Consider the following 20,079-nt stretch of genomic DNA (forward strand, 5'->3'; position numbering starts at 1 on the left):
TGTGCTTCCTTTCTCTCAGCCTTATCGAGCAATTACTTTTGTGTTTTGCTCGGTGATGTGTATGTTTATTTATGCTGTAAATTGCATTTATTTTCCATATGATGCGGTGGTCATGTCTCAGAAATGTTTGAACTGAGAGCTCTGTCACATTAAGCTCGAATGTGACTGGTTGTTGTGCTGCTGGTTACTTGCATTCGCTTTGGCTGTTGAGGAGAAGCTCCATGAAGAATGTATTCTATTCAGCTATAGTCAATTATTCCTTATTACAACCAGTTTAAGTTGAGCTAGTATTTTTCATAACATATTCTTCAACTGTAAGTGAACTGTGGATTTGTCTTTCTTCTGTCCTGTGCATGTGAAGAAATGAATTCTTTTCTATATAATTTTCTCTACTTATTATATATTTTAGTTTTACAATAACTTAGCCAAATGTTCTTATGCTGAAGAAGGAACAAAAATTATATCCCATATTTTGCCGAATGCCAACGTCCCTTTGTTTAGTAAACTTTAAAGCTTAAAGAACTAGAAGCATTATCCTTGAAATCTTCCTAGTTGTTTACATGGTATAGCGTTTCCATGTATGCTTCTGAAGAATAAGTGGCACTATGTACCAGATGAAGGTGGTTGATTGTATTATATAGATTCTTTGCAATAATATAAATTTCTGGTTCTATTTTTTGTGAATACCAAAAGTGAGTTTAACGTCAGTTTTAACTTTGAAGATTTGCAGTTTAATACATGCAGGGCAATCCTCCTACAGCTCTGACATCAATGTTTTTCTTTACTGAATATGACAAATTCTATCTGTGTCGGAGCACAATCCTACAGTCTTTTCCTTCTGTTTAGCAGAAAGCTTTTTTCAGTGGCTACCCCTGAATCAACACTGTTTCTTCCATGTTTAAGTTTCTCATCTGAACTTTGACTATCAGAGTATCTTCTACCAGTTGGGCTATGTTTTGGTAAGACGCCCCAAAAGCAATCTCCCCCATCGTAGCAAGTATGGACCTGTACAGTCTTTAGTTTGCGATGTTGTATCTTATATCTCCTAGGCCCGTTGTAATCGACGAAATTTGCTTGTAAAATCAGTTAAAGAAACATACGGCCTTTTTTTTAAATAAATAAAAAAAGTCGGTTCGCTGAGATGCTGAATTTGCGATTGGAGGATTTGAATTATATCCTCAGCCCCCCCCCCCCCCCCCCATTTTCTCTTTAAAGAAAAACATATATCACATTAGCTTTATAGAAAAGCTATATGGCACGCGAGTGTTTTAACGCGTGATTATTGTAGCTGCCCGATCTGCCCTGTTTGAGTCCTCCTGACATGGGATCTGTTTGTGGCCCTTGGGCCTTGTTTAGTTCCAAAACTTTTTGCAAAATGGATATTATAGCATTTTTATTTGTATTTGATAAATATTGTCCAATCATGGACTATCTAAGCTCAAAAAATTTATCTCGAATATTACAGACAAACTGTGCAATTAGTTATTTTTTTATCTATATTTAGTGCTCCATACATATGCCGCAAAATTCGATGTCAAGGGGAATCTAAAAAATTTTGCAATTTTTTTTTTAAAACTAAACAAAGCCTTGCTTTATTTCTACGACAAACTGGTCCACTAGCTAGTCACTGATTTATCATTTTAAAATTTAGATCTGCACTCTTTTTTTGAACAACAGTCCGAGCTTCATTCAATCATCATGAACATGGTTACGATCATTGCCAGCAATACTCTGTAAGACCGGTGTAGCAGCGGCCCAACTTTAGAGTTATGACGTGAGGGATGCTTATTACAAGTTCTACTAGAAAACACAGACAAAAGATCAACAAAGCCCCGACTTAGATCATTGATTTGCTGTAGCAGCGGCCCAACTTCAGAGTTATGACGTGAGGGATGCTTGCACAGAATTACGAGCACTTGACAGTCCATCTCCGGGATAAGACGTTGTACCCCTCTGTCGATGGCGAACTAAACACCATCACGGCATGCCAACGCCTTTGTAGCCATGCATGGCAGTTAGACAGTAGTCATACCGGCACGCTTTTCCTCCGTAAGGTCACCCTTCATGATCCATGAGGGCCACTCCTATGCTCCTCGCCCTTCCTCCATAAAGAAAGCATTCACATTGCATTTTATCCAACCCCATTGAGGTCATCTCCAATACTCCATCGCTTTTGGCATGCCCTTGGTCTTTGATCGGGTGTGAGATTTGCCATAGATCTTATGTTGTGTCCTTGGCCCATTCCACCATCCTTCTCAATGGAATTTCCGTCTCTCCATGTCTTCTTTTTAATCTGAGCCATCCACATGGACCACATACCACAGAGAAAGATCTGGAATCGTTGCCTGTTTCCATGCCTGCCTGTTTCTACTCTTCCATCCACAGGGACCACAACCGTAGAACCGAAAATTACAAACTGTATTTACAGAAATTACAATAAACTAAAACTGCAATTTTAGTATGAAATATATGTCATAACTATCGTCTGAAGGAAAACTAAAATTCAGGCACCTAAAATTTAGTAAATCTCTTATTTTAAATTGAACTTTTTCTAACTTTATTTATAGAAAAAAGACACTAGCATCTACACGGGATTACATTAGATTTTCCATGAAATATGTTTTGACTATTGTGTATTTTATTTGAACTTATAGATATCTTTCTAAACATTTGATTAGGTTAGAGAAATTCGACTTCTACGGCATGGCATGAATCCCCAGAAAAATATTGTTTGCGGCAGCTAGCACAGCACAACAGTCGCCGGTAAAGTTTTTCTTTGCCCTTAAGAGCATATGCCCTCACTCTTCTACCCATTGGATTCGCTTTGAGAAGTGTGCAAACACACATCTCAAAACTGCATTGAGATGTGTGTTTGCATACTTCTCAAAGCGAATACAATAGATGGGAGAGTGAGGGCATATGCATGTAAAAAAACTGCGCCACACAGTAGTCCATCAACTGCAGCGCCGCGGCCGCGTCGGTCCAGTCGTCCACTCCCGAAGGCCGAAGCCGTCGGGCAGACAGGCGAGCGACGCACGCAACCGGTGCACGTGCGTCCAGACACCGACGCGCACGCAGACGAGGCACCCCGACCGGCTCCGCGGCGTGCGTGGCGCGGCCTGCGCTCGGCGCCCGCCTCGTCGGGCGGCCTCTGTACTGTACGCTCGCGGAAGAAGAAGAACATTCGTCGTGCTGGTGTACTTGCTGGGGCGTTAACTCCGTCTCCGGGGGCTTCAAAGTCCAGCAGCGCGGCGCGCGCGCGTGCGTGGTGTACCTGCTTCAACTTGCAGAATTCATCGTGGGCAGAACCAGAACGGGTATGCCATCTCGGTACGGTCAGGATCTGGCGACGCACTGTGTTGCTGTGTAGAGAAGATAAATCAATCAGATCGATTCCTGCGAAAGTAGCAGCAGGTTTCTTTGAAGAACAACTAGCTGTATATAGGAGTGTACACATGCAAGTGGTAGTGGCACGGCGAGCGTGTGCATGTGCATGTGCATGCACACCGATCGGTCTAGGAAAACATGCTGGCAGGCGTGTGGATGGATGTATGCATGCGTACGAAGGACACTTTGTTGTGTTGTTGCTTCGGCGCATGGATCCCCGTGCTGCAGGAAATACTAAATAATTAGTCAGTATATACGTACTACTGGTAGTAGCAGCAACAGCGTAGTACAGTGTACATATGTATAGGAAATTCGAACATGCATGTAAAAGTAAAACCAGCAATGAATTGAAAAAACGAATCCCACTACAAGCAGGTACTGCATCAAACCGATATTATGTTGCAGTTACTGTGCCATTTCATTGGCCGTACGAATATGACAACCGATTTAGTTGTAGCGGCATGTGTCTTCAGTCCTGATGTACTCATGTACAGAATAGCAAACTACACACAGTCTGTTCTGTCACCGCGCGCGTGTCACATCGAGTACGCATACGAAAACTAGTATTTGATCAGTGTGGCCAGGTGTAGGGAGTACGTACGTACGCGCATGAACCGTCAAATGTGCGCTGACAAGCTGTCATACATGCATCCCGATGCATGGATCGTTGGCACACAGGCAGGCAGGCACACACGTACTATCGCGCATGTGGGCAGCGCGGAAATACATGCGCCGTAGAACCGGAACGACGACCTCACGCACGCCCGTACATACGTAAACGGAGGCCGGGGGAGCAGTGCGTACCTGTGGAGCCAACCGAGAGAGATCTAACCAATGGAAGCAGCGATCGTTGTGCAGTCGTGCAGGCTGCGGCACCGAGATGATTTTTTCGGATGGTGTGTAGTCCTGTGTCCATCGTGCGCGCGTAACAGCAACGTCTGCCGACCCGGCCGTTCGTTGTGCAAACAACGACGATGCATGTCGCGCGCGCCACAGGACCGCGAGTGTAATCTGGCTCGGCGAGGTGGTGTTCGTACCAACTCGCTACAGCAGGAGATCCATCCGGGATCCGATATATCCGAGAGCGCACGGTCCCGCGTTCACGGATCACGGCCCCGCGCGTGCACCGCTAGCCCATGACATGCATGCATGGCGCGTTACAGCGCCTCCCTCGTTACCGGATCGATGGAGTGAGCTACTGCTGCAATAATGCTGCAAGCACCGCGAAGCACGCATGCCGGAGCCAGCTACAGCTTCCCCATACATATCCATACATACTGATCGATATCATGGTCGTTGAACCTCTTTTCATCACCAAACAAACAAACAAACAAACAGGCCGGCCATCACACCAGCAGCCGACGTGCGGCCCCGGGCGAACGAAGCGTCGCGCGTTCGTACGTACGTGCGCGCGCCCATGCCGCCGTGCGCCGTGCGACCGATCGGGGGCTAGCTAGCCTCTAAGCTAGCACGCGACGACTGACCGTACCGATGGACGATAACTGATAAGGTATACAGCTAGGATCGAATCGGGTCGGAACGAAATGACAAACCCCCGGCCGCTAGGATCGGATCGAGACGATAACCCGGCCGGATCGGAGCCCATGCATAACGAACGAACGAACGAACAAACCCCGCCCCCGCCGGTTTGGTCGCTACGGCTACGGGTGTGGTTGTGGACTGGTGTGGCTTCAGTTTGAACCGGCCGACACCCGCGCGCTCGCTCTCTTGATCCCCAGGAAAACACGCGACGCAGAGCGGGTCACGGCGCCGATCCGGCCGGCCGGGCTTTGTTTATCTAGGAGAGTGCGTATGTGTGCCGGTGACCGTGTGTGTCTCGGGTCCATGTCCATCGACCCGGCCACCGATCGCTAGCAGACTCCTTTTTCTCACTTGCAAGCAACACCCGCGCCCTTGTCGATCCGCTCTGGCACTTCCGGTTCGGCTCGGCTTCAGTTCGGAACTGTGGGCTACAGGCTACTGTACCATTTCGCTCACTCCTCAGGCGACCGGTCAGGTTCAGCGAGAAACAAGTCCAGTCCACACACACTCCACCTCCCTATAAATCCTCACGAGCTGCTACTAAAACACAACTAACCATCGAGAGGAAAGTGTTGTCACTTCGTTCCTCACTCCCCATCCTCCCTCCCTCTCTCCCTTTCTCGACTCCGGCCGCCGAGGTCAAACCCCACCACGATGAGCGGCGGCGGCGCGGCCAGCGCAAGCGCGAGCGGGAGCTTCGAGCATCATCACGCGAAGCGGCGTCCCCCGACGCCTGGTCCGCCCCAGCAGCCGCCGCCGCAGCAGCGGAAGCTGCTGACGCTGTCGGTGCAGGACAACGACGGCGTGGCCGCGGGCGTGGTCCCGCCGGTCACCGTGGTCCTGGACGGGCGCTGCATCTGCCACCGCGTCCACCTCCACCGGCATACCGGGTACCGCAGCCTCGCGGGCACGCTCCGCCGCATGTTCGTCGACGCCGACGACGGTCAACAGCGCCGTGACGGCGACGACGACCTCGACCTCGCCAATGCCGTCCCGGGCCACGTCGTCGCGTACGAGGACCTGGAGGACGACCTCCTACTCGCCGGTGATCTCAAGTGGAAGTGAGTATTGTAAGGCCGCCAACGGCTAACTCTTACTAGTACTAATTGCAATTTCATGCACTATAGTAGTATTTACATAACTAATGTGATTTTTTTCCGTCGTTTGGAATACACGTGCTGATAATTAATCATCTCAGTTTAATTATTAACCCGAGCTCATCTAAGTTCCTTTGATGATTTGGTAGTGATTTTGTTCGCGTGGCTAAAAGGATCCGGATCATCCCCGCGAAGACGAAGTCAAGCCGGGCCAAGAAATGCGGAGGAGGTGTCAACAACAAGTAATCGCCGGGCCGGGATTTATTAGACCTCGCATCGCATCGCATGTAATTACTACTACTAGTTGTCTACTACTCGTTTTGTTAATTCTTCATCATTGTCCACATAAGTATAATGTTTGTCATTAAAGACCTAAAGCAGGCAAAGCAATGAACAAGTTTGTGCCACGATCAGCATCAGCTCAGCCTGTGTTACTAGCTAGCTACCCGGCCTGTGCGCGCGCTCCGTGTCAACTCATGATCCAAGTGTGCGCACGTACCGTGTCGGCTTAACCCCCCGCGAGTCAATCATGTCCTGTCTCGATCTGCCTGACTGATTGGTGAGTCCTGACTGCTTGGAAATTATTGGATCGATCGATCGGCCCTGATCCATCGGTGCAGTAGCCAGTAGCAGTAGTCCATGGACGTACTCTAATCCGGCCACTGACGACTGACACACAACACACTCTCGTCCGATCCGGCCGGCGACGCGGTTGGGATCTCCCTGTTAGACGGCAACGTCCCGTTGGCCGTTGGCGACTCGCGAGCAGTGGAATGAACAGTGAAGCAGGTACCAGTAGCCATCGCGTCTCGAGAGTACAACAGCACGGCCGGCGCGCATCAATGGGACGGAGAGGATGCATCGATTCGAACGGAATGTTGCGTGTGCCCGCGTGACACTGCCTTGCCCTGGCTTCCACCGACCGGCCGGCCGGCTCCGATAGATCTTTCACTCGTTCTTCACTGTCACTGCTGCGTCTGCCCGTATGTACGACAACGTCGCCGCGAGGTTTACGTACCTACATACGTCGCTTTGTTGATTTGCCTGATAAATCACTGTTGCTCATTAGCCATTGCACGACGGCGTATGTACGCCGTCGATCGGTGCATGCGTCCTTGTCGCCACCACCATCGACCACTTCGTTCCCGTCGCAGAATTATATAGTACAAACATCTATCGTATCGGACTAGTATATGTCTATGAGGATGACGAGATGGATCCGGCACTAGCACAAGAGCTAAGTTTGTTCTCGTTGAAAAGACATGACTGAACTGTTTTTGCTGATTTATTATAAAAAAAAAAGTATTGTTGAATAATTGATAGATTCAGCAGATAAATTTATAAATTTATACTGCCTCATCATCGTCAGATCACTGCTGCTTGCTTGCTCAGCATGCACGTTAATTTGGCGCGCGCATGAGCCTGACAGCGCCAACGACCGCCGCCCGCGGCCGACCGGCGTACGTGGCCGGGGAAAGGAACGTATCCATCGTCCACACCACACGCCGGGTCGGTGTCGCGTTTGGGGTTGGAATTGGGGCTCGCGGACACCCGGAGATGTCATGCGGCGTGAGAGAGACGGGAGCTGCTGATAGATGTCCACTGGGCGTGCCGTGGGTGCGTACGTCTGGATGATTGCGAGCAGAACCATGCCGGAATTCCATCGCTCCGGGCCGGGGCTCCCGATGAGCAGAACCACCACGCCAGGCTCAGTATATAGGTCAACGTGGTGAAGTCACCTGCTGATCCAGACGCAGAAATTCGGTGCCACCAGTTCGCTGACGAGTTGTCTCTCTCCATGTGCGTCTGCAGTGCACACATGCGCCCAGAAATATATGACCATTTTTTTCCTACTGCCCGGCCACCGGTGCATCATCGATTCGTCATCTTTCTATCATGCTACTGGTACCCATATAGACAAGTCAAAAGTTGTTTTTAGGACTGGACCCGTGTCGAGAGCCATGTTAAGCTGTTAGTCTACAACTACAATGCGACGATCAGGTAGCACAGAGGGGCTGGTCTGACATATGAGTTGAGTTGAGTGTCCACGGACCCGACAGTCCAGGTGCCATGCGGCCCACGCCAGTCAATTGGACTGCCGAGCCAGGGAGCAGACTTTCGCAGGACGTGGTGGCCCATAAACAAGCTGGGTCCTTCTGTTTATTTGCAACCAAAATTTTCATCATCGCAAATTGATTGGTCAAAGTTCACATCCACTTTCCAAGTCACTGCTCCTTCGACAGCCAGATTTTCTTGATAAGGTGAAAAGACAGATGAGAGAGTTGTCCGAAGAAAAAAAAAAGTAGGGCCTGTCTGCCTCTTGTTCTGAAGACACGATGCTCCTAGAGATCGTTCTTGTGTCCCTTGATGATCAGTGTGTTTACGATTGTAACTGTAAACTGCGTCAGAGTTCAGAAATGCACACTACTACACTTTTACCCTTTTCACGTAGCAAAACACATGATTGGGTCTAGTCGTAGTTGCTCTGAACCTGACGTCGTTGCTGGTCAGGAGCCAAAGAAACGTACGTCCATAACAGGGCCGGCAGCTTAAGTTCGAAGTCCTCACGTACGGCATGCTTCTGACCTTAGATGCAGCGTTATAGCAGGCAGTCATGTTTTTTGTTATGACTCCTGTTCTGGAGAGGAGAAATGGAGTGGTTTATGCCCTTCGTCACGATAAATTTAACTCCTGTCATATTGAATGTTTGGACACATGCATAGAGTAATAAATATAGATTATATATAAAATTAAAAACACAACTAAATAGTAATTTACAAGACAAATCTTTTAAACCTAATTAATCTATGATTAGACATTAGTTGTCAAATAAATCATGTCAGCAAAACTGCACTTTTTGCATGAAACGAAGAGGAGAGAGAAGAAGTAGTTTCACCATGGTGAAACCCTGCGGGCGTTGTTTCCCACACGGTTAAACGGGATGAAATCCCCACTGAGGCTAAATCGGTTCACCATCTTGCATGCGATCCAATCATTTTGCAGTAATTAAATGTTTTGCCAAGCCTAGGAAACGTCAATGTGAAACTCATGCATTGTGGAGGTTGTTTCATTATTCGTTTCATTGATACTCTGTCAGCAGATTTGTTTTAGAAACAGTGCATTGAAATGGGCCACTGAGACTCTAATCAGGTACGTATATATACCATATCTATGTAAGAATAAAAACTACGTAGTACTCTTTATTTGCACGAAACCTGCGCTATGCTTTAGGCCCTGCTTGGACCCTGGTAATCATCTTCTCAGATCCAAACATATCTTTTTAATAATTTAACTAATTATTAGCTGAGTATCTAGCAATATTTTCTTTTTCAGTTTCACAATCAGGTAGTCCCATTTCAGAAAGCTGCACCTCTTCACTTCAGAGCTGCTCACATCTCTCTCCTAGTTGGACTCAAGGGCGTCCTCAATAACTAGCTATTTAACTAGCTATTCTGAAGTGCTCAAGAAAAAAAAGTAGAAGAAAGAGTGGTGGTCACCAATAACGAATAAATAAACTATCTATTTCATACATATGGCCCAAAAGTCTAAGAGAGGAACATATAGGTTCAATAGCACATAGAAAAATAAATATGTGTAATTTTGTCTCTCATCTCGACATCACCTAGCTACATAGCTAGTACTGTTACGACTTTAGCATTAGGGTAGCAATATCTAGTTTCCATGAGAACTAATAAGTTATACTCCGTAGTTCTATACGATTGAGATACAGCAATGGTCTTGAGATAACTTTTAAAAATTGGCTACTTGTATCATGCGTTGAAGTTAAACATGCATGCTATGGATTATGGAATGAGGTTTGCTTCTCTGATATATAATAATCTTGGTTCATTGAGCACCGCTGGTGGGTATAGTCAGCTGCTGTTATACAATCTTGGTTCGAATCGTGCATGACTGCGACAGGGAGAGAACAATGCAATGGACTATATGGCAGTCTGAATGATAGCTGTGAGTCGTTGGCATCTAAGTCACTCTATTTCACCATGTCACAGCATTTTTACTTCAGCGGAGCTTGGAATGTGATGCTTATTGCTCTAGTACGGTCCAGCCTAGTCCAATTACAAAAACTCTCTTTACAACTTGGTACGTTGTTTTTAGTGGGTTGTAGATTACATGAAAAATCAGGAAATCATGCCGTAAAACCTCTGCCACAGTCCTTGAACACTGTCAATCGCATTTGCAAAAAGTTCGTTGAAATATTAAATGATTTTACTCTCTTCATTCTAGAGAAAATAGTAGTGTCCCTTACCCGTGACTCAAATTATCCTAAGCTTGACGAATAAAAGCTACTAATATATTTACAATACGTAATAAATATCAATAAACTAACTATGAAATATATTTTTATAATACAACTATTTGGAAATGCAAATGTTGATAATATTTTTATACAAGTCTAGTTAGAGCATCTCTAAAATACTTTTTTTATATATTTTCTAATTTATAGGGATAGAGTCTTTTATAAAAAAAACTCTCTAATAGCTTCTTTAATCGGTTTTCAAATATAGGCATCCTTTACTTCCTATTTATCGTCGGTTAGTTAATGATGAAAAGCGAGAATGGTTTTCTAGAGTACTCATAAGATATAAAAAAAATATTTTGAATAGAAAGTGAATTTTACCCAAATAACTAATTTAAAAAGTAATTTTAGCTTAGAGATGCTTTTAAATTAAGGCCTTGTTTAGTTTTTTTCTCAAAAGTTTATACTCTGTCTTATCGAATATTTGAATATATATATAGAATATTAAATATGAACTTAAAAATAACTAATTGCACAAATTGTGACTAGTTTACGAAACAAATGTTTTAAGCTAATTAGTACATGATTTGACAATAAAGTGCTATAGTAACACATGTGTGCTACTAATTTGTCTCGCGAATTACCGATGAACTTTGTAATTTGTTGTCTTATTAGTATCCGAATAGCCCATATGATACTTTCATATGACACTAGATATGTAATTTGTTGTCTTATTAGTATCCGAATATCCTAGATGATACTTTCATATGACACCAGACGTGACACCTAAGACTTTATACGCTAAAAATTGGGGGTGTTTGGCTAGGGGTGCTAAAATTTAGCAGGTACTGTAGTTCTTTTGTTTTATCTGATAATTAATGTCAAATCATAGACTAATTAGGTTTAAAAGGTTTGTCTCGCAAATTACTCTCTAGACGTGTTTTTAGTTTTGTAAATAATCTGTATTTAGTACTTTATGTATGTGTCCAAACATTCGATGTGATAGATGCTAAAGAAATTAGCACAAATCAAACAGGGCCTGAGTTCACTCATAAGAAGTGGAATTTTAGTTTTTTTAGACGGAGGGAGCGCTGTATAGATAGACGGCACGGCATTTCATTGGACAGCTGCAGATGCCAACCGAGATCCCAGTCCAGAATCCAGAGTCGAGACAAAGCCAATTTTCCTGATTGGAGAACCGCTCGCTGTTGACTGTTGCGGAGAGCAGACAGCAGATGCAGATGCAGATCCACACGCACACAACAAGCCTCAAAAAGGCCCATCACGCCTTTCGCCTTCCCTTCCCGCGAGAGAAAAATTTCCTTATAATACTCACTGTACGTTATTTTTTCCGTTTTAAAAAAAGCAGGCGGAAAAGGCGCTTTTACCCCTGCGGGCAGCGCGCAGTAGTAGTAGCGAAGCACTGGTTGTTGGTAGGTGCACGCACCCCGCCCCCTCCCCCTCCTCCTGCCGTCCTCGATCTCGTCTCCTCCTCCTCCCCACCCTATCCCTCCCGGCGGGCGGGGGAGGAAGCGAGCGACGATGGCGGCGCTGGAGGCGGCGAGGTCGTGGGCGGGCTCCGTCATCCCGCCGGAGCTCGCCGCCGCCGCGGGCGGAGACCCGCTCGCCGCGCTGGCGGCCACCGCCGCGGCCCTCGTCGCGGGGCTGCTTATCCTCGCCGTCTGGTTCCGATCCGGAGGCGGCGCGCCGTCCAAGCCGGTCGCCGCGCCGGTACGCCCGCCGCCGGTCAAGGTGGACGCCGACGCCGACGTGGACGACGGCCGGAAGCGCGTCACCATCTTCTTCGGCACGCAGACCGGCACCGCCGAGGGATTCGCCAAGGTCGCTGCCCGATCCGATCCCTCCTGCGTTTAGTCTAGTTTGTTCCGTTGCCGTTTTTGTTTGACTCGATCGATGCGTTACTGTTCGCAGTCCATGGCGGAGGAAGCGAGGGCGCGGTACGAGAAGGCCGTGTTCAAAGTGGTGGATCTGGTAATTTTGCATGGTCTATATCTATATGTGTACGTGTGTGTTCTAGGCTAGCTTGGGCTCTGTGCTGGAGCTTGAGAGATTTGTGGGACATGTGCAGGATGACTATGCTCAGGAGGACGAGGAATACGAGGAGAAGCTGAAGAAGGAAACCGTGGTGCTGTTCTTCTTAGCAACGTGAGTTCCTCTCTGTGTGCTGATTCGTCCATTAGTTTGAATTGCGCCCTTTGTCGCTTGTGCCTTATTCCATGACCCACCTGCCTTTTGTTGGAGCTCAACGCAAGCTGCGTGGATTGGTGAATTGCGGCTTTTGTCGCTTGCGCCTTGATTCCATCGTTGATAGTTCAGCTACCTTCTGTTGTAAAAGCTCAAGGGAACTTTGTGGATGGCTAGCTTCCGCCATTTGTCGCTTGCCGCTAAATTTCATAGTCGATACTCCAACTTTCGTGGATTGGTGAATTGCTCTTTTTATGTGTGACCTAGTAGCTAGTTCCATAATCCACCTGCCTTATTTTCTAAATTTCTGTGTAGATTGGCTAAGCACCTTTATTGGTCACTCCTTAATTAGGAATCCAGCTACCTTGTAAATTTCAAGTGTCCAATCCTTTTACTTGTGCCTTAGAGTCTGAGGTAAAAAATATATATATATATGTTTGTACACATAGCTTTAATCATCCACTGATGACATGATAATTTACTGTGCTCGTTCACGGATAACGCGTAGTCTAATGATACATGCGTTCATTTTGTCAGAATTGGAATTGGTTTACTGTTTGTTCTGTGGAGAATTGGTAACATTAATCTTGGCTGCTTTCTAATAGACAGCTTGATTTTGTCGTAGTACAACCTTATTTTCATTTATGAATTATGATGCAGTAAATAGTCAAATAGCTTGGGCAAAATTTCCTTCCTCTGTGATTTATATGAACAAGCAATATTATTTGTTATGAATTACACAGTCTATTTCTCTTAGTTAAAAGCTTTCATCTGTATTTTGGCAAATTATATTCATGGTATGCAGATATGGGGACGGAGAGCCAACTGATAACGCAGCAAGATTCTACAAATGGTTTACTGAGGTTTGTGAAGTCTCCGTAGTTGGGATGTGTTGACTGCTATTACACTCCTGACCTATTTTCAATGCCTGAAAACAGGGAAAAGAGAAGGAAGTTTGGCTGAAGGCTCTTAAATATGGTATTTTTGGCCTTGGAAACAGGCAGTACGAACATTTTAATAAGGTTAACACACTGAATTGGATGTTGTTGTTATTTGGATGAAAGCTGGTTACTGAGTGTTTTGGTTATTGATTATGCACATGGAAAATGCAGGTTGCAAAGGTGGTTGATGAGCTACTAGAGGAGCAGGGTAAGTAATTTACACTAGTTCCCATGGGAAAAGTTGAAACAAGTACTCCTTCCATTCCAAATTATAAGACATTCCAAGAATCTTGGAGAGTCAAAGAATCTCAAGTTTGACCAAAATTGTAAAGAAAGTTATGAAGATTTATGGCATCAAATAAGTATACTATGAAAATATAATTAATGAGGAATCTAATGATACTTAGTTGATATCATAAATGTTATTATTTTATTATATAAATTTGGTCAAACTTAAGATGTTTTGACTCTCCAAGATTCTTGGAATGACTTATAATTTGGGATAGAGGGAGTAGATCACTAGCATTAGGGGACAATCTCAACATAAGGATTTCTGTTTCAAGGCTGAAACTTTTAGGATTTTTTCCCATTATGGTGCCATGGTAATGATAGAAATTGTCATATATTCTTTTCTCTTGTAGCGATCAAATTTATTTTCACGTTGCTAAATGCATGCATTTTTTCCCATCAGCTGCCATGGTAGGTCTTTCATGATTTAGGGCTTCATCATTGATGATTGTGGTATTTGATTTTGTTGCCATGGCTTCGAATTACTTGTGTATCTAGGTGGGAAACGTCTTGTTCCTGTTGGCCTTGGAGATGATGATCAGTGTATTGAGGATGATTTCACTGCATGGTACAAAGCTACAACGACATATATAATCTGCTGTGCATTCCTTTGCCGTGGTAGATATCTACCATGTGGATTGTAGATACAAAGTTGTGGTGGACTGGTGGGTAGTGCCCATCTAGCTTGTTGCCACAAAAAACCCAAATCCATGCTTGAATTCTAATTGGGGTATAGATTGATTCTTTATGTTTAAACAGAACAAAAGTATCACTGTCCTACCTTTTTTCCTATCTTTGGGGTGTATATTTGGTACATAAATCACTTCAACTTCCATTTTTTCTTGGTGTAACAATATTTGCTCAATAATTTGTCTTCAGACTATAATCGTGCAAAATATAATATGTTTGTTGAGATAAGTATACTGATGATGCTTTAATGACTTATGAAAAACTCAGTCTAATTAGTTGCTTAGTAAATGGATTTTTGAAACAACTTCCATTTTGCCATTTATGAACACTTCAACTATTTGATGAAACTTTTTTTTAGAATCACAACAGGAATTTTTTTTTTGGCAAATGGTTATTAGACTAGAGAATACCGAAATAGCAGTGAGCATACCCATGTTTAATATATATGAGCATTAAATAACCAGGTGATAATATATTAGTTCTGACAATCTATGCAGTTGGACACTATTTTAGCTTATATATTTTGATATATGCTTTAAATCTATAGCAGTGAGCATATCCATGTTTAATGCTGCAAAAGCTTTACATGACCATTTGAATATTTAATGCACCCAAGAAAGCATTTTGTCTATGTTGTCTATTCAGAAATAAAAATGTTGTAATTTATTATGTTTGTTATGTTCTATTATGTTAGAAATAATCAGCTGCTGCAGTACAGTAGCAGCCCCACCATGCCATATCCTGTCTGTCTATTGACAGCAGTAGGCATTAGCGGTAGTGTATGATTGTATGGCCTGGTAGTTGGTAGTAGTAGATAATGACCTCATGTACACTGACTTTGATAGATGGCTAGAAGCATGAGCGGATTCAAGGGATTCCCTGGTATTCTCAGGAATACCCAACATTTTTGGGACACCTTTAAGTATATATGTGTATTTGTAATGTTTTTGGTATTGCTGCTTGAGTGAGAATCATATATTCCTTATTGTTTTTTGTAGGAAAGAACTAGTGTGGCCAGAGTTAGATCAATTGCTCCGCGACGAGGATGACACAACTGGCGCATCGACTCCATATACTGCTGCTATTCCTGAATACAGAGTTGTTTTCATTGATAAATCTGACCTGTCATTCCAAGATAGATCATGGACACTAGCCAACGGTACTGGTGTGATTGATATTCAACACCCTTGCAGGTATTTGGATGCCAGAACAATTTGCTAACAACATCCTGTTTGCCATTATAAATTTTCTTTACAATAATATTATTAATTGCTAGGGCTAATGTTGCTGTTCGGAAGGAGCTGCACAAACCAGCTTCAGATCGCTCTTGTATCCATCTTGAGTTCGACATTTCTGGCACTGGTCTTGTGTAAGTTTCCTGATCTGCATATTCCTTTTCCTCTTATATTCCTTTATTTCAGTCTTGATCCTATCTACTCTCTCCACAAATTGTAAGTCATTCCAAGAATCTTGGAGAGTCAAACCATCTTAATTTTGACCAAACATGTGATAAGATAATAACATTTACGATGTCAAATAAATATCATTAGATTCTTCATTAACTATATTTGCATAGTATACTTATTTGATGTCATAAATGTTTTTAATTTTCTCTAAAATTTTGGTCAAACACTTGAGATGCTTTGACTCTCCAAGATTCTTGGGATGTCTTATAATTTGGAATGGAGAGAGTATGTTCCACTGGTTCCCTTGTGAAAAGGATGTTCATTTTTTTCCTTTGCTAGGGACATGCTACATTTCCATTGGGTATTATTCAATATATTCATAGTATTAAATCTTGTACTTATGTACTTAGCTTAGCCTACTAATGGGGTGTTTGGTTTGATGAATGGAGTGATCCATCACCGAACTCATGATATTATTGCTTGGTTTGGGAATGGAATGGGTTGATCAATCACCACCTCATGGCTCATATACACTTCATTGGGATTGAGTCCTCTCATCACATTTTACGGGACAAACTCATGCTGAACCCCTCTCCATTTAGGATGAGGTGATCCCTCTAGCCAAACACCCCGAGTACAGGTCCTATGCCAGAATATCCATTATGACTTGTGAGCATGATTCAGGCCACTGCAGATAACCTAAATAATTTGCACTACAACACATCAGCAGAACCTCACTTGGTCCTTTGATATTTTTCACCAATAAACTAGGAAATCTTTCGGTTTCATGAATTGGGAACGACTCAGAGGAATTTGTGGTACCATAGGGATGACATATTCCATGTATTGAGATTAATGATAAGTAGGGATGCAAGTTCCACTCGTTTTAGGTCGATCCAGAACTTGCTAAAATGAACTAAAGGGCTGGGATGCCACCTAATTAGTTTAGGGGAAGAAATGAATTAATTTAGGCCTTAGGGTACCCACTTGCACCCTTGGAGATAAAAGGTTGCTAAACAGAGCATTTATTCATGTTAATCTTCAATCTCTCATACTTAGGAATGACTTGGATCAAAGTGCAAAATATAGCATGAATAGCTTGTTACCATCAAACTTCTGCCTTATTTTTGTAACTGGACTAGGATATCGGCCAGCCAAGGATGGAATTAATGTACCTTCATGGTTTCTGGCATCATTTACACAATCAAGTAGCAAAGGAACATACTGGATTCTGGTAGTTTGGCGATTGGTTTAAGCGCCAAACTGTGGCATGATTAGGATGAGCTCTAATCATGTGAACAATGTTGTTATTTGGTATCATGGCAGTCAGGTTGATGTTGACATGACAAAAAGGAGATTAGTAGATCCTATAATGTTTTCAGTTGGTTGACTAACTTATTAACTGGCTTATTAAATCATTTTATTTTCTTCTGTTTGATTGCATTGAGGTGACAGTTCAGTCACAATTGTTCCGCAAAACTCAAGATGAAAGAAACAGCCATGTACTCATTTGAGTACAAGAAGAATGTCTTTTAGTCTTAGGCAAGTTGGGGTAGGATGGAAATGAATTGCCCATGTACTTTGATTACTGTTCAACAGGACAGAACTCAAAACCCAGTACTTGTGCTACATCAAACAGTTTACCTTTGTACTGATTGTTGCATAATGCTTTGTATTCTAAATTTATTATCGACATTGTCCAGAGAATTCTGTTCAAGGTGTGAGTACTAGAATCCCCCCCTAATCTATAAAGACTACAACATATCTGACATTTCTCAAATGCTTGTTTCAGGTATGAAACCGGAGATCATGTTGGTGTATATGCAGAAAATTCTGTTGAGACTGTGGAGGAGGCTGAAAGGCTACTTGACCTTTCTCCAGATACGTTCTTCTCCATCCATGCAGATGCAGAAGATGGATCTCCTCGTAAAGGAGGAGGTTCCTTGGCCCCACCTTTCCCATCTCCATGTACCTTGCGGACTGCGCTTCTACGATACGCTGATCTACTCAATCCACCGAAGAAGGTCCACATGATTTTTAAGAATTTTCCTTCTTTCTATTGTTCTTGTGATTGTTTGACCAATCTTTGAATGACATAATCATCTCAGGCTGCTTTGCTTGCTTTAGCTTCTCATGCATCTGATCCAGCTGAAGCTGAACGACTTAGATTCTTGGCTTCTCCCGCTGGAAAGGTTGTCATCCTTTCAGAATCCCTATATTATGCATTTAAAGTGGATTTTTCTCCTTTGTTGACTAATAGAATTGTATGTAGGATGAGTACTCTCAATGGATAACTGCTAGTCAGAGGAGCCTTATTGAAGTTATGGCTGCATTCCCTTCAGCTAAGCCACCACTGGGAGTGTTTTTTGCAGCAATAGCTCCTCGTCTGCAACCACGATACTACTCAATTTCATCATCTCCAATGTAAGTATACATTTTTTTAACTATCAGTGTTCATTTCCTCTATTTTCAGCCTTTACCTACGAGTTTCAAACAATACATCTGCATTACCCCCCCCCCCCCCCCCTTTTGGACCTGGGGTCCATGAAATTATTTAAATTTTAAACTTCAGGCACCAGCTAAGCTTAAGACGGCGTGAGTTTCCATATGTTATAATATTGGACTGTCTTGTTCATATTGGTGTGGCGTGCTTGAGGTGGTGGTATGTACCTTCCATTAGGGAGGCCTCTTGACAGCTTATAAATGTTTCTGTAGGATGGCTCCCTCCAGAATTCATGTAACATGTGCATTAGTTTATGGGCCTTCACCAACAGGAAGGATCCACCAAGGAGTTTGTTCAACATGGATGAAGGTATGCTCTAAAAAAAAATCCTTTTGGGGGCGTTAATCTCCTGAACTACCAGCAATAATGAAGTTTCCGACAGTCTGATTTATTATTTCTGTGATTTAATCAATGCTTGGCAGAATACAATTCCTCTGGAATATAGTGAAGAAAGCAGCTGGGCTCCCATCTTTGTGAGGCAGTCAAATTTCAAATTACCTGCTGACCCATCCACTCCGATTATCATGATTGGTCCTGGGACAGGACTGGCCCCTTTTAGAGGCTTCTTGCAGGTTTGTTTTGCCAAGAATCCAGTGGGTGTATATTTGCAAGTCTGCTTGAGAGTACCTCGACCCTAGTTTAACTTATCCTTCCACTCCCTCCCTCTTGGCAGGAAAGGTTAGCACTGAAACAATCTGGAACAGAACTGGGCACTTCAATCCTTTTCTTTGGATGCAGGAACCGTAATATGGTAAGGAATTAAGGATTGCTGGTTAAGACACAGTTCCTTGTGTTATTGTTGTGTTTCTCAGCAAATATTGATGGAATTCAATCTGAATTACCACCCTTCAGGACTACATATATGAAGATGAGTTGCAAACTTTCCTTGAGGAGGGGGCTCTTTCTGAGCTAATTATTGCATTCTCTCGGGAAGGGCCAACGAAAGAATATGTGCAGCATAAGATGGTAGAGAAGGTCAGCTTCAACATAGACTCTTGCTTAATATGCTGTTACTTCTCGAGTGTTTCAAATATTCAATGTCCACTAGAAGGTTTGCTCAACTACATTTACTTCTTTCTGTTACCAGGCCACAGAAATTTGGAACATCATCTCACATGGTGGTTACTTATATGTATGCGGTGATGCCAAGGGAATGGCTAGAGACGTACACAGAATGCTTCATACAATAGTCCAAGAGCAGGTAGATAACCGCAATTGATTGTCTAATAGATGGCTATAAACTTTACTATGTTGTTTGTAACATCTCATTTGTGTTTCACTTCAGGGATCTTTGGATAGCTCCAAAACCGAGAGCTATGTAAAGAGCCTGCAGATGGAAGGCAGGTACCTCCGTGATGTATGGTGACACATCACCCCCAATCAGCCATAGCTTCTAGCGTGTGGAATTAAAGCTGGCTTTGCGTGTATATGCCAATCCAGTCGTCAGCTTTGGAAATGAAGCGTGCCATTGATTATATACTGAAATGAGTTGATCAGTGTAATTCTTTGACATCTAACTATTTATTATTATATGAGATGGGAGGAACTGAGGGAGAGAATAAGTGCTGTTGTAGATTTGTAGAACTTAAAAATTTATGTATCCCTGACAAGTTTGTAGCCAAGGGGATACATCATACAGTTTGAGATGAGGACATTATGTATACTGTTTGAGACGAGGACATTATGTATACTAAGTACTTTAGAAGGCCACCTAAAACAAATTTTGCATCTGTTTTTTTAAAGGCTTGTGTTTGTCATGCTA

The 20,079-nt window shown here is 43.5% G+C and overlaps 2 protein-coding genes across 2 annotated transcripts; both read left to right on the forward strand.

Annotated features, from left to right (window-relative positions):
- LOC8068502 (auxin-responsive protein IAA33) lies at window positions 5,472-6,439 on the forward strand. The gene is made up of 2 exons (XM_002447194.2): window positions 5,472-5,990; window positions 6,176-6,439. Exons 1-2 carry the CDS (start codon window positions 5,584-5,586, stop codon window positions 6,270-6,272), a joined length of 504 nt encoding a protein of 167 aa, XP_002447239.1. The 5' UTR covers window positions 5,472-5,583; the 3' UTR covers window positions 6,273-6,439.
- Window positions 11,705-20,079, forward strand: LOC8068503 (NADPH--cytochrome P450 reductase). The gene is made up of 18 exons (XM_002447195.2): window positions 11,705-12,126; window positions 12,217-12,276; window positions 12,374-12,450; window positions 13,295-13,352; window positions 13,428-13,511; window positions 13,602-13,638; window positions 14,217-14,286; window positions 15,407-15,601; window positions 15,685-15,777; window positions 17,607-17,838; window positions 17,923-18,006; window positions 18,087-18,238; window positions 18,530-18,626; window positions 18,740-18,889; window positions 18,991-19,068; window positions 19,170-19,292; window positions 19,405-19,518; window positions 19,603-20,079. Exons 1-18 carry the CDS (start codon window positions 11,827-11,829, stop codon window positions 19,681-19,683), a joined length of 2,085 nt encoding a protein of 694 aa, XP_002447240.1. The 5' UTR covers window positions 11,705-11,826; the 3' UTR covers window positions 19,684-20,079.

The sequence above is a fragment of the Sorghum bicolor genome, chromosome 6 (genome assembly GCF_000003195.3).
Source record: "Sorghum bicolor cultivar BTx623 chromosome 6, Sorghum_bicolor_NCBIv3, whole genome shotgun sequence".
NCBI classification, from domain to species: domain Eukaryota; kingdom Viridiplantae; phylum Streptophyta; class Magnoliopsida; order Poales; family Poaceae; genus Sorghum; species Sorghum bicolor.

Excerpts from the sequence above, each read along its gene's own strand:
- LOC8068502 (XM_002447194.2), top strand. The coding sequence starts at position 5,584 with ATGAGCGGCGGCGGCGCGGCCAGCGCAAGCGCGAGCGGGAGCTTCGAG. Across the intron at positions 5,991-6,175 it reads GCCGGTGATCTCAAGTGGAA|TGATTTTGTTCGCGTGGCTA; the intron begins GTGAGTATTGTA and ends ATGATTTGGTAG.
- LOC8068503 (XM_002447195.2), top strand. The coding sequence starts at position 11,827 with ATGGCGGCGCTGGAGGCGGCGAGGTCGTGGGCGGGCTCCGTCATCCCG. Across the intron at positions 15,602-15,684 it reads GATATTCAACACCCTTGCAG|GGCTAATGTTGCTGTTCGGA; the intron begins GTATTTGGATGC and ends ATTAATTGCTAG. Across the intron at positions 18,239-18,529 it reads TCAATTTCATCATCTCCAAT|GATGGCTCCCTCCAGAATTC; the intron begins GTAAGTATACAT and ends ATGTTTCTGTAG.